The sequence below is a fragment of the Nannospalax galili genome, unplaced genomic scaffold (genome assembly GCF_000622305.1).
Source record: "Nannospalax galili isolate Female #2095 unplaced genomic scaffold, S.galili_v1.0 scaffold936, whole genome shotgun sequence".
Classification (NCBI taxonomy): domain Eukaryota; kingdom Metazoa; phylum Chordata; class Mammalia; order Rodentia; family Spalacidae; genus Nannospalax; species Nannospalax galili.
Window position 1 is genome coordinate 288,570 of NW_008337142.1, and position 15,039 is coordinate 303,608.

Here is a 15,039-nt window from a genome sequence, read left to right on the forward strand (position 1 = left end):
TAGGGTTGGGACATGCTGCCTATTTCCCTCATTCTATTCTGGGTTTTTGTCTGAGTGAGTTAGCTGGGTTTTTGTCTGAGGGAGTCAGCCTGTCCCCACTTTTGCAAGTTAATATGAGCAAATTTCCAGTGGCCTGAGTCTCTGTTTCCTTTTGTTCATGTGCCAACCCTGGCTCTTACAATCTTTCTGCCTCCTTGTCCACAATGATTCCTGAGCCATGCATGGGTGAGGTTTAATACAGGACTCCTACCCAGGGGCACACACTTTGCAGTCTCTTATTCTTTAAAACAGTCAGTTGTGACCCTCTATAGGCATTGCTCTCTATTGCACAAGGAAGTTTCGCTGGTGACAGCTGAGGGATGTATTAATATTCTCTCTACCCCCTGTTCTGCTATATGCCATGAGCTTTAGATATGGAGGTTCTACTGTAGATGTGTCACTTTGAGCTGGGCATCTCTCAGACATTATATTCTATCTGTTATTGTGTGTGAAGTTGGAGAACTCTGTAATAGCTTACATCTGTTGCAAAAAGAAACTTCTTTGGTTAATGATGTACGGTATACTTGTCTGCAAATATAAGGATCCATATTAAGCATATAGTAAGAAATTTCATTTCTCTAGAGATATGACAGAGATAGGGTTTTCTCTAGTATCTATTACCTCTCCAGTCCTGTGTATTTGGCTATACTTACAGTGCCACCCATGAATCCTTTTCCATTAAGGGGGCTTTAAGTCCAATTAAATAGCTGTTGATTACCCCCAGAAAGCAGTGCCACTTCTGTACCAATAGAGATAGTTTCCTGTGCTAGTTGCTTGATTATTAGGATTTAGGGCTTGTTTGGATCATTGATTGATTTTCTCCCTTAGCAGCTTTCACAGTATCCTCTAGAAAAATGAAAGCTAGTCTATAGGGAGACAGTTTCCAGGTCAGTTCCTGCTCCATTGCTTCATACTGTGCCTGACTATGTAATGTCTTCAGCAATAAGTGTTACCTTCAAGTTCTGGGAGGTAATCAAGGTTTCTGGCAATAGCTTGTGTTATTTTGAGAGTCTCTTGGACTGTTCTGACCCACAGCTTGAAGGGAGGAGTCTCTTGACTAGCACTGTGCTCCTTGTTATATAGCCTTTAGCTATACACATGTAGTAATGTTCAGATACTGTATGTGTATTTTTCAGGAGGTCTTTGAGTTAATACATTTCCCTCTGGCTTTTTGTACAACCTAAGACTTATTTATCTCTTCTATCTCTCCCTATCTAACCTCCATCCTCCCTCCCCAGTTTAAGTGCCCCCATTTTCCCCTTGATACTACCTGTCTCCTATTACTCCCCCTCTCTTGAGTTCCTTCTTCCCCTTTACATCTATTCTATGTATTCTTGCAGTTGTGAAACAATATAATTTCCAAATAATAAATCAAATCATGATGGTATCATAGATATACAGCAAACCAAATTTGGACTAACTTCCACAAAATGATGTTATTCAGATATGAAATTTTAAGACACAGCTGAGAGAAAGAGCTTGAAGATACACATCTGACAAAAGACTGACATTGAGTATACATGAAGAAATACTACAAATAATCCAGAAAATGGAAGAAAGAATATCACTCAAGACAAAAATGAGCAGATATTTTATCCAAGCACTTTATACAATATGTAATATGTTTTGTTTAGAAACATGCAAACGTGTTTTGAGCCTATCAGTCAAGTAGTGAACTGGAAGTGAATGCTGTAATTTGATCTGCCGCTATGAACAATGTTAGCAACTTGACATTGGAGGTGTTGGGAAGAGTTTTGAGCAGCAGAAACTCCCAGGAACCACTGCTGAGAAGTGAACTCACACAATATCTTTGGGAAAAGCTTTGGAACTATCTGAGGAAGTTGAAGGAGTGCATCCATTTCAACCTGGCAACTGAAGTCTTCTGTGTGTACCTAGGGAAGTTTCCATCCATGTAAAAGGAAAGCACACAAAGTGTGGTCATAGAAGTATTAACAGCAATAGCCCTGAAGGGGAAAGAACAAATATCAGTTGTGGAGAGAATAAGTTGTCACATTTTCATAGACTGGAGCAATACTCAGCAAGAGAGAAAAGATAAATTAGAGAGACACACCAAAACTGGATGGAAGAAAGACAATTTTGAGGACAAGAAAGCAGACAGAATATATGGTACAGTAAGACCATAAAAAATTACTATTTCTATAATATCTTATTTTTTAAAACAAATTTAGCAGTGCATGGTAGTCCATGCCTTTAATCCTATTCCTTAGAAGGAGTATGGTGCAGTAAGACCATAAAAAATTACTATTTCTATAATATCTTTTTTTTAAAAACAAATTTAGCAGTGCATGGTGGTCCATGCCTTTAATCCTATTCCTTAGAAGGCAGGAGCTCTGAGTCTCTAAGTTGCAGACCAGCTTGGCCAAAATAGCACTTTCTAAGCAGCCAGTACTACATATTGAGACCCTGTCTCAAAAAACCCCAAAGTTTACTATATATCTATATCTATCTATATCTATCTCTATATCTATATCATCTACATCTATATCTATATCATCTATATCTATATCTATATGAGAGAGAGAGAGAGAGAGAGAGAGAGAGAGAGAGAGAGAGAGACCATGCCATGGCACACACGTATAGATCAAAGGAAAACTTTTGGGAGTTTTTTCTCTCCTTCTACAATATGGGTGGGCCCTAGGGATCAATCTCAGTTTGTCAAGTGCAGTAGCAAGTGCTGTTACCCTCTGAGTCATTTTGTCAGCCTTAATATACCATTTATTTTATGTATATTTAATAAATATTGTTATAATTTCAAAAAAAATAGAATCAAGAGAAACAAATGTTTTCCCCATGTCATAACAGTATTTATCTCTTGATAGATGAGGTTTTGATAAGTGTAACTCTATGATTTAATATAATTTTAGGTTGATTTTTTTGTAAAAATACAGAGGCCTTAGGATATAAGGTTATATAAGATATAAAATTATATATGAGATATAAATATGCTGAAGATCACATATCCCTCAAGGGCCAGCCAGGATTCAACTCAAAATATCTGATATTAACTCTGAGCATTTAAATAATAAGTTATGTTGGTATTGAATTAGTCTTGCCATGTTCCTTAGTGACATGTTTTTTTTTTTTTTCACATTTACATGAGAAATAGTACCATATCTGCTTTGCAGGATTACTGTACTGGTCAATTCAGATCAAGTGACTGAGAAAATATATGCACCAGAAATTAAAATGCTTTTCAAGTAGTGAAGTATACATAGCTAATGAATTATTATCAATCAATATTACTACCTGATTGTATCATCTTGAGCATCTCTGGTCTCATAGTCCCAATTTGGAAATTGTTTGCAACTAGGGCCATCCCTTGTGTCCTCTCCAGTTCAAATGACAAGCTTTAATCTTGTTGTCATGATAAGACCATGAAAAGTTTGCTTGGATTCATAAGGGACATGACAGTGAAGGGCCTGAAACCGGTGGGGACAGTCACTCTGGGACAACCAGTCCACAACAACCAGCCACTGGAGAAAAAATGCCAAGAGTGTCTTCTCTCTGTAATTTGCTTTCCTCTTTCCAACTCTGCTCTCAGTGGTACATTTAAGAAATCCCAAGTGTGACCATCTCTCCTGCTATGAACTGACATCCAGCTTTTTTGGCCAAAAGGATCCATCCAGGAGTGCAATAAGACCATAAAAAATTACTTTGATAAAGAAATAGGCAATATTAAGGTTTGATAAGAACTCTGTCTCCTTGGATCTGGATCAAGGTCAGAAGAAAACACAGAAAATGGGGCTTTCACATTATCTTAGTAACTGTGATTCTTCCTGTAAAAGCCTTGGAAACGGTGTTTTGAATCAGTCTTTCCATTTCTTATTTCTTCCTCCTCCCCTTACTTTCTCACCTTTTACATAGGGCTCTTCTTTGGGTTATTTTTCTCCTAACTGAAATTCTTTGACTGTAAGAATACTCTCAATAATAATAATTTACATAAAATTTGACATAATGTAAAGTCAGTGATTAGAGTGGAATCAAAAATAGCAACTTACTAAGTTTCGGGGGGAATTTCCTAAGATGAAAAAATGCTTGTCTGTGTTTCCCAATGTTCTACACCTAGAGAAATTTTTCTTAGAATTCACCTCGTTAGTTTTCATTTAAATTCATTTGTTTGTGAGTTCTTGGGAGCAGGAGACAAAAAAGAAGTGTAACAATCATTATAGCAGTATATTCATGCCCGAGTCCACTTGGCCTATTGGAATCCTCTAAACAACTTCCCACTGTCCTGACAGTTGAGCTTGGCAGCACAGATAATAGAGAAGCTCACTCTTCTTAAGCTATATCTTTACTAGAGTTTAAATGGGTCTTTCTTAGCTGTATCTACTTAGAGAAATTGCCAAACAATATTTATACTGGGCATTTCTTTCTAAAATTGTGTTGGGAGATGATGAACTCATATATAAAACATGCCTCAAAGATTGTGAATACATTTAGAATAATTTTCCTTTTCCTCTAGGTTATTAAATTATAGCAAGATAAAATTCAGGGTAATTATATTGTAAATAAGAAAAGAAATCCCCAACTCTTCAGTCTTTTGTAGGAATGGTGGATCACACAGAATACAGCAAGCATGGCTGCACAATCACCAGAACACAATAAAATAATGGTGAAATTCACCCGGTGAATCAGAAATTTTACTTATTTTCTCTGAATTGACTAATTTATTGGTGTTTAAGGGATGCCATCTGTTAAAGTGTATGATTTAAAGTGTTTCATTAAATCTAACAGTAGATAAAATGTCTGAGAAATTGTATTAACCTCACTCTATTTTAAAGAAAAACAGATTCTCAAATTTACAAAAGCATAATGAAAATAAGCATTTTAAAAGCTGGATTTGTTTGCATATTTTCCTGTTTCTGTTCCATATTTATTTCAAAAGCTTTAGTAAATTTTCCATTGAAAACTTCTAATCATGAGCTTCATAAAATTAAATATTATACCTAGGACATACATGCTCTAATTTACTGTTATTTTTGAGATAGGGTCTTTCTGTAGCCCCAGCTGGCCTGAAATTCCCTAAGTAGACCAAGCTGGACTTGATCTCATAGAGATCCACCTGTCTCTGCCTCCAAAACTCTGGAATTAAAGGGGTGCACCAGCATGCCTGGCATGATATACATATTCTTAAAACTTCCTACAAGCTTTCCTTTCCATGTATTTAAAAATAAAACATTTTGAAGGTGGGGGTGAATCTTGGAAGAGTTATGGAGGCAAATATGATAAAAACATATTGTATAAAATTCTAAAATAATCAATAAAATATATTTTAAAAATAAAACTAAACATTTTGCTTTCCACAAGGAAATAACTAGTTATAAATACGTTTTACATGGTTATTGATTCATGCAGAGGCAGGAGGATCAGGATCAAGAGTTCAAGCAAGGCCATCTTCTACTACGAAGGGTATTCGAGGCCAACTTGGGCTAGGATTCTGGGGTGGGGGGGAGAGAGAGAGAGAGAGAGAGAGAGAGAGAGAGTAAAGGAGATGAGAGAATGAGATAAATTAATTTTTCTTCCAGAAAGTTAAAATAATTATTTTTTTGCATATCCATCAGCAGTTATTTTTATAAGGTATCTTTTATAGTAAAACTATGACACTTTTACAGAGTGACTTTAGCTTCCCTTTTCCCAATTCAGGGATGTGATATAATATCTCCTAATTTACTTTCTGTTTTGGTGGTATTTTCTACTTTGAGGGTATATAAAACATACTTATTTAATCCTCTAAGAAGTTTATTCCTTATAGTAAGTTCTCATTATCATTTATGAAGAGTTTGTCTTTTCCCTATTAATTTAAAATACTAACATTGTCACATATAAACTCTTTGCCAGGGGCTAGGATCATAGCTCAGTGGTAGAGTGCTTGCCTAGAATATGTAAGAATATAAGTTCAATTACAAACACCATAAAAATACCTTCACAGCACTTAAATTTGGATCATATATACATATTCTTTTGATTTGTGTCTTTTAAAATAAAATGCAAATGTTCAGTGTTTATATTTTTAATGGATTTGTGCATATGTGCACGTGTGTGTGGTCAGATGTTGACACTGTGTGTCTTCCTCAATTATTCTATACTTTATTTTTGGAAACAGGGGCTTTCAATGAACCTGGGGCTCATCTATTCTGCTAGACCTACTAACCAACAAGCCCCAGGGATCCTCCTGCCTCTATCTTCCGAATCCTGAGATTACAGGTCAGTGTCACCATGCTTGGATTTTTACCTGGGTTCTGGGGAGCAACACTCAGGTCCTCATGTTCCTGCAGCAAACACTGTATTAAGTAAGCCATCTCCACAACCATAAGCAACATTTTAGTAGATGAAAATGCAGATACTTTAATTATTCACCTCTTTATAATAAATTTTTTGACTGTTATGACTGACTTTCACCTCAAGGAAGAACTATTTGTTCATGGAGCATAGACAATAGATGTTATCTGTGATGAATCTGTCAGGACAACCCAACTTGTTGATTGTACACAAAAAAAGTTATCCATGGATTTTTTTGGAAATAAAATATTTACTCTGGTCTCTACATCAATATTTTCTCTACATCAAATCCAATCATAATGTGATGTTGGCTAACTTGATCTTATGCACCTAATGCCAAGAAAACTAAGCAGAAAAATGATTAAGGAGGCATTTGTCTTCAAGATCAAGAAGGGTTTGACTTGCATGGATAGTGGGTCTCATTAGATAACTGCCTAGAGGCAAAGTTGTCTGATAGTCTGGAAATTTATTGTCTCAGGAATTTCAGAAAAAAGAAAAAATATTTAACATATTTCTTTTCATGAGCACAGGTTTAATTTAAAATTTTTCTTGTTAGAAATCAGTGATAATATCCCCATCATCTGAAAAAATTACTATGTGCCTGAGGACTTGACTCATTTCTGATTGTAACTCCCATAACTTGTTTGAGGACTTTCGTTATTCTCACTTTCTATAGTTTGTATATGTGTGTGTGTGTGTGTGTGTGTGTGTGTGTGTGTATCTGTCTGTCTGTCTATCTATATTCTTGTATGTGTGATGAATGTTCAGGTGCTTTTACATGTGTATGCATGGAGGTCAGAAGTCAACATTAGATATCTTGTTTAATTGCCTTCTACAAAATAACTATTGAGACAGGTCTCTTACTGAACCTGGAGCTTACTGATTTGCTAGACTGGTTGACAAGAGCAAGCCTAAAGGAACTCCCTGACTCCATCTCCACTCTCCTGAGATTGCAGGTACAGGTATGTGCTGACACTCCTGACTTTGTTTTTTACTTGGCTACTAGAAGAGTTTAATCAGGTCCTTATGCTTGTACAGCAGATACTGTACTAAGTCATCTCCCTAGCCCTGATCTCTCTTTACAATGAGTAAACCCAGTTAAATATCTTTAAGCCTGAGTCAGTTTAATTTAACATTATGGCACTGGCAAAGCCATAAATAGCAGCACCAGAAATACACCTGAACCCTTTGCCACATTGCAATTCTATTTCCAAAGAAGAAAAATGCCTTAGCATTGAGAAGATCCTTGGGGCCAAGAGTGAGCTGCACCCCTTTAGGGTGCTTTCTGTGAAGGCTGTTCATAGCATTATTGGGCACGCATGCTTCTGTCTCACCAAAATATTTTAGAATTATAAATTCTGATATTATGCTCCAGTATGTAGATTTATAATAATTACATTTATTAAAAAATTCTGAAACCATTATAAATTTTCTAAATGACTTTCTGAAAGGTTAATTAATATAATAAAAAAACCTACTAAAATGACAATCCAGGATGGCAAATTATTTCAAATTTATCTCAGAAAGATTCCACACATTCTTTTGTGATCATGTAGCAGTTATATAATGAATATCACAGGTCTTTTGAAAACCATTTACTTCAGTCATTGATTATTACCTTATGTATAAGTAAAAAAATTCCTGTGTCATGTTTTTAAAAGTTTTCACTGTCAGATTTTTGAAGATCTCTTTCGGTTCTCAGAATCAATGAAATAAATGGGAAGCTGAAACACTGAGAAGGTTTCTCTCTCTCTCTCTCTCTCTCTCTCTCTCTCTCTGTATGACCATTTGTTTGTATGCATGTACTCACCTGTGCATGCAGGTACTTGCTCCCATTGCTTTCCATTTTACTTTTGATTTATTTATTGTGTTATTGTTATCATTTTAATTATTATTTGGTCTTTTGGGCTCTGTAGCCCCAGCTGAACTGGAGCTCACTGTGTAGATGAAACTAGCCTTGATCTTACAGAGATCCTCCTGGTTTTGCCTCCTGAGTACTAAGATTAAAGTCGTGCACCACCACGCCTGGCTCCACCTTATTTTTTAATTGTAATTTTTATCAAATGTGTTCTCTGACTATTTATTACATGTATATAATGCATTCTGGTTATTCTCAGTCCTCAGCATCTCTTGTCTCTCTCCCACCTGTCAACATCCTCACTTGCTTTATAATTCCCTTTTCACAGTCATGTGTTTTGTATTTGTTTTGTTACTTCACAGCTTTATCCAGGGCTGTCTGTGTGATCATGATTTGGAACTATCTCTTGAAACCTGATGGACTTATTCATGGGTACAAAACTAAAGACAGCAATTGTCCCTCCCCCAAAATCCACTAATATCCAATAGTTCAGCAAAGACAGGTAGGAGTCTTTCAGTGCCTCTCTCATCTATGGCTGAGTAATGACAGGCCCAGTCATGTGCAGGCCCCAGTGGATGCAATCTCAGCTGCTGTGAGATCATGAGTGCAATGATCGTGTCATGCCAGAAGACAGCACTCCACAGTTCTTTTCTTATCTGCCAGCTTTTACATTCTTTCAGTCCCCTCTTCCATGATACTCCCAAGTCTTAGAGGGAGTTGTATAAGTTCCCTGTTAGGACTGAATGCTCAAGTGTTGCTTATTTTCAGAACCTAAAACAGCCATGAGTCCCTGCAGTTACTGCCATTCTTTGCAAAGAGCAGTTTCTCTGATGATGGCTGAGAGGAGCATTTGTCTATGGGTATAAACATAAGTGTTAAGAAGGCAGTTTAGCTAGGTGAGCACAGCTTTAATCCCAGAATTTGCAAGGCAGAGGCAAATCAATCTCTGTGATTTGGAGACCAGGTTGGTCTACACAACAAGTTCCAGGCAATCTACAGTTACATAGTGAGATTCTGTGACCAAAAAATGAGCTGTTTAGGGCTATGTTAATTTATTTACACAAGAGTAAGTTCTCCAGCAGGGCCCAAGGCCTTCTGAGTCATGGGTTTATGAATGGGTTTCAAATACTAGGTATACCCTCCGACTTGTGGGAGGGGCTCAGATCTAACCAGTGATGATTGGTTACCCCAATAACAGTTGTGCCACTGTTGTATGAGAAAGGTAAACTTGATTGGCAAGCTGGCATTGCAGTTATTAGGGTTCATAGCTGGTTAGGACTGGTTAAGACTGTTGATGCCTTTTCTCTTCCAGAGACTGCATAGTACCTTCTGGGACTAGGAAAGCTAGCTGGTAGGGAGGAAGCTTCCAACTCAGATCCAGCTTGATTTCTGTACATCTTGTAAGGGTGACGTGCAGTGTATTTTGCAATAGGGTTTCATCAACTAGCTCTGGTTGGCAACCAAAGGAAATATCAAAAGTCTGTATTTTGTGGGGGGGCCTCTGGAGTTTCTCAACACCTATCATTATCCAGACATGTGCCATCTCTCCTTCTAACGTTTTAAATTTACATTTTAAAAATTTTTCTTAGATTAGTAGGTTTCCATATGATTTCTTCATATAACTTTAATTTTTGTTAGCCCTTCACTCTGCCTCCTCATCTACCCCATGAGAGAACATGTGGTGTTTCTCTTTCTGCTCCTTGGTTACCTCATTCATTATATTTTCAAGTTTCATCCATTTTCCTGAAAATTTCATAATTTCATTCATTTCCACTCACATTGATGGACACCTAGGCTGGTTCGATTTCCTCAGTATTATAAATAGAGCAACAATGGAAAAGGTGTACAAGAGACTTTGCAGTAGGATGCAGAGGGATTTATGCCCAGGAGTGGTATAACTGGGTCATGTGATAGATCTATTTCTAGCTTTTGGTGGAAACTTCACCCTGATTTCCATAATGTCTGTATAAGTTTACCCTCCCACCAGGGTGAATAATATTCATCTTATCTGCATCCTAAAATTTGTTTTCATTTGATTTCTTGGTGACAGCTATTCTGACTGGAGTGAAATGGAATATCAAAGTAGTTTTAATTTGTATTTCCATGCCTGATAAGGATGTTAAACCTGAATATTGTAGTATTTTTTTTGTTTTTTGTTTGTTTGTTTGTTTGTTTGTGTGTTTGGTTGGTTTTGGTTTTGGTTTTTGTGGGTTTTTTTTGGGGGGGTCTTTTTGAGACAGGGTCTCCCTGTAGCCCCAGCTCTCCTGGATTCACTGTGGAGACCAGGTTGGCCTTGAACTCACAGAGATCTGCCTGCCTCTGCCTCTGCCTCCCAAGTGCTTGGATTAAAGGCTCATAGTTTTAACTATACTGGTTTTCCAGTAAAGCCCTGGGATCATCTTGAGAAGAAATGATGGAGTCTTTCCACAGAAGGACACTGACTCATTCTTCCTGTTCCAAGGCTCATGGGAAGAAAGGATGGATAATATAAAATGGTAATGCTCTAATTTCCCCCAATTCAGAGATACATTTCTACTTTCTGATATTAGGACCACCAATTCAATGACCGAGGGAGGAAACATTACCAAGATCACCGAATTCATCCTCCTGGGATTCTCAGATTTCCCCAGAATCACAGCACTGCTCTTCATCATATTCCTGCTCATCTACATCACAGCTCTGACCTGGAACCTGTGCCTCATTGTTTTAATAAGGATGGATTCCCACCTCCATACCCCCATGTACTTCTTCCTCAGTAATCTGTCCTTCATAGACCTCTGCTATGTCACCTCCACAGTCCCTAAAATTCTCTTTAGTTTCTTCCAGGAAAAGCAAACTATAAGCTTTGTGGGCTGTGCAGTTCAATATTTCTTCTTTTCAATGCTGGCGGGAAGTGAATCTTGCCTCATGACAGCCATGGCCTATGACAGGTATGCTGCCATTTGTAATCCTCTACTGCTCTATGTATCCATCATGTCACCCACCCTCTGTATTCAGATGGTGCTGGGATCCTATGTGGCAGGACTCACAGGTTCTTTATCTCAGATTTGTGCCGTGATGCAGCTCCACTTCTGTGGACCTAATATCATCAGGCACTTCTTCTGTGACATAACCCAGCTTGTAAATCTATCCTGTAGAGGCAGTTTTGTTGTGCAAGTCCTGCTTGCAATATTAACAATATTGTTTGGAATAGCTAATGCCTTAGCTATCATTATTTCCTATGGCTATATTGTCTTGTCCATCATGAAGATCATGTCAACTAAAGGCAGGTCCAAGGCATTCAACACCTGTGCATCTCACCTGATAGCTGTTTCCCTCTTCTATACTTCTGGTGTCTTTGTCTATTTGGGTTCCAGCTCTGGTGGCTCCTCCAGCTTTGACAGATTTACATCTGTCTTCTACACTGTGATGATTCCCATGCTGAACCCCTTGATTTACAGTCTGAGGAACAAGGAAATCAAAGATGCCATGAAGAGGTTGCAGAGGAAGGCAGGCCACTGCTAAGGTCAATGATTCTGAGATTTCTGAAAGATTTGTTTGGCAAAATTCCTAGGTTGAGGAAAGAAGATGTGATCTAAATCTCAGTAGTGATGAATGTTATGATTTCTTCAGTGATATTTACACAAGACTGTGAAGGTTTGATTCATGAAACAAGAGTCCAGTTGGGATTTTTTATTCAAATTCCAAATAAACAATAATAACATTTGTACTGTGATACTCTGATTTCCCTTTCTGTGTACCACTATATCATAACTACTTACCCTTCCTTAAAATATCATTGGGACCTCACTTTTAATTTGCTTCTGATGTTTCAGAAATCTGTTCAGTTTTGTGTAAGAATGTACAATTCAATTCTTTGTCATAATAGAGTTCTTAATATTCAGTTCTTTACAGAATAGCAGTATGAGAAAATAGTATACAGAACTGTAAACCCCAAATAACCACATAAGCATTAAGAACTTAAAAGCACCCAAAGTTCCCGAATCTTGAACATGAAGTAGTGTTTGCAAGGAGCTTGAATGGCTACTTCTCCAGGGAACATGAAGAGTTCTGTATGTGTGCACAGATAAAAACAGGTATGTGATTAGGAGGTTATGGCATTAGGTTACAGCCTATCTGCTTTCTTCTCAGTTCCTTTGTTAGGATTACACTTGGTAAATGCCTTAAACTATAATAAATGTTTTTTGCTAATGGCATAGGAGCAGAGGTGATGTGTAGACTTGTGGGATGGAACCTTCAGGGGTAGTTCCCTGTGTGTTTTCTCATTTTTCCACAGGGTGGACAGTGTTACAGACAGTGATTGCTATTTCAGTAGGGCTTTGAGAGATGGATCAAGATGGCTGACCTTGAAGGGAATATGCTATAGTAGAAAATAAAGGTTTCCTGTGTTAAGTTTCTGTGTTTTTGATTTTTTTTTTGTAGCATAATAAAACCTAAATCCTCTAACACTGGACTTCATATGGTCTTAAACTCTAGACTCTCACCAACATGAAAATTAGAAATTATACTCTTTCATTTTTTTACTCTGGACCCATAATTTATTTTCTGCAATAAGTTACCTTATGATTTACTTTGGTATTTACAGATAGGCAAATGGAATTTCATGTGGTCCTTGGTTACCTTAAGATATATCAAAGAATGTAAGATAAACGAGTTCCTAAAAATTACTGATTACTTCAAATAAACTTATTTGTTATCTTAAAAGTAGTAATAATCTATATGCTATTTTCATCTGAAATCATGACTAGATATTTTACTTATTAAAATTCTTCTAGCTCATATAAAACTACATCTTAAACTGTGAATTTTTTTCTCAATGTTTATTTTTTATTGCACCTTTATGCATTTCATACAATACATCTTAATCACTGGGGAGAGTTGAGAGACGCATTAGTATTCTCTCTACCCCCTTTTCTGCTATGTTCCATGAGCCTTAAGTGTAGAGGTTCCATTGGAGATGTGTCACTTAAGGCTGTGGGTACCCAGCCCTAAGTGACACATCTACAGGCTGTGTGTGACTGGCTATGGAACTTTGTAACAGTCTCCACCTGTTGCAAAAGGAAGGTCCTTTGATGATTAGTGTATGGTATAATTATAACTATAAAGATCCAGTTTTAGCATACAGTAAGAAATTATGTTCATCTAGGGATGTGACAGACTTAGGATATACTCTAAGGTTTATGACCTCTCCAGCCATGTGTATTTGGCTGTCTTTACAGTGCCACACATGAATTCTCTACAGTGAGTAGGCTTTAAGTTCAATCGGGTAGCTGTTGATTACCCCCAAGATAAAAGTAACACTACTGTAGCAATATAGTTTGCTGTGCTGATAATTGCTTTTGTTATTAGGTTTTACAACTGAGATTGGACCATTCATTGATTTTCTTCTTTTGTAGCTTGCACATCATCCTCTAGAACTAAGAGAGCTAGTCCTCAGGGAGGAGGTTTCGAGGTCAGTTCAAGTCCTGTGTCTGAAGTATATCCTGTCTTCATTAATAGGTTCTTAAATTCAAGTTCTGGGGAGGTGATCAAGGGCCGTAGCAATAGCCTGTATTATTTTGGGAGTCTCTTGGACTACCCTGACCAGCAACTCAAAGGGAAGTTTCTCCTCTCCAGCACTGTTTCTTTTTATGTAGCCTTCAGATAGATTTACACATGTACTCATGTTCAGCTACTGTGTGTGTACCTACTGGTTTTTGAGATAGTACATTTCCCTCAGCTTTTCACACTGGATAATGTGAATATACTTATTTATCTCTCCTGCCTCTCTTCCTGTCTAAACTTCCTCATCCCTCTCCAGTTAAATTAGCTCTATTCCCCCCATCTTCTTCTTGATAGTGCCTGTCTCCTATTATCCCCCCAGTCTTGTGCTGCCTCTTCCCCTTTACTTCCATGGTTCCTTGTATGGCCTTCCCTCCTCCCTTCCCAGTTGAATATCCCCATTTTCCACATTTCCCCATTGGTAATATCTGTTTCCCTACTATGTCCCTCTCTCTGGCTCTTTCCCTTTACCTCTGTATTTCTTTCCATCTTCTGGTGCCTATGGTTACCTTGGTGGTATGCACTCACGTATAAGGATTTGGTGCTAAGATCCACAAATGTGAGAACATACATTGCTATTCTTCTGAATCTGTGTTACATCACCTAGTACAACAGTTTCTAGATCCATTTATTTACCTGAAAATTTTCATGACTTCATCTTTCTTTACTGCTGAATAATAACTCCACTATGTAAATATTTTTGTTATCCATTCATTGGTTAAAGGACATTTAGGTTCTTTCTATTTCTTAGCTATTGTGAAAAGAGCAGCATGAAAAACAGATGTACAAGCATCTCTACAGTAGGTTGAGTCCTTTGGGTATATGCCAAGGAGTGGTACAACTGGATCATACGGTAGATTCATTTTTTTAAAATTATTTATTTAATAACCACATAATTAGAAGAACCATTTCATTACAACAGCATTGACATATTCAATAACAATTTCCAGAGCTAAGATGCATCTCTTTCAAAATTGGCTGTAAATTTTTAGGTTTACAGTTGAATTAACACAGTTATACAATATTGTACTCAGTATAAACCCAATAAGACATAAAATTGAATGAGGTTTTAACCTTTAAAAAATATCTCCATTTCATTATTAAAATACACAGTTTTGTACAGAAACATTCATTTTTAATGCAATTAACACTTAGATGTTTGCACATGCATTTCTAATCTCTATATACCTGATTATTACTAGTCATAGTCGGTTACTTTCTCAGCTCCTTGGCATCTGAGCATGGATATAAAGTCATCAGGTAGATTTCAATGGTAATGGTTTTCACATCTGCTAATTATT

The 15,039-nt window shown here is 37.2% G+C and overlaps 1 protein-coding gene across 1 annotated transcript; it reads left to right on the plus strand.

Annotated features, from left to right (window-relative positions):
• Positions 1-10,759: 10,759 nt before the first annotated feature.
• Positions 10,760-11,701, plus strand: LOC103733381 (olfactory receptor 5AN1-like). The gene has a single exon (XM_008832194.1). The coding sequence runs from the start codon at positions 10,760-10,762 to the stop codon at positions 11,699-11,701; it is 942 nt and encodes a 313-aa protein (XP_008830416.1).
• Positions 11,702-15,039: the final 3,338 nt, after the last annotated feature.

Coding starts and splice junctions, on each gene's coding strand:
- LOC103733381 (XM_008832194.1), top strand. CDS start 10,760: ATGACCGAGGGAGGAAACATTACCAAGATCACCGAATTCATCCTCCTG.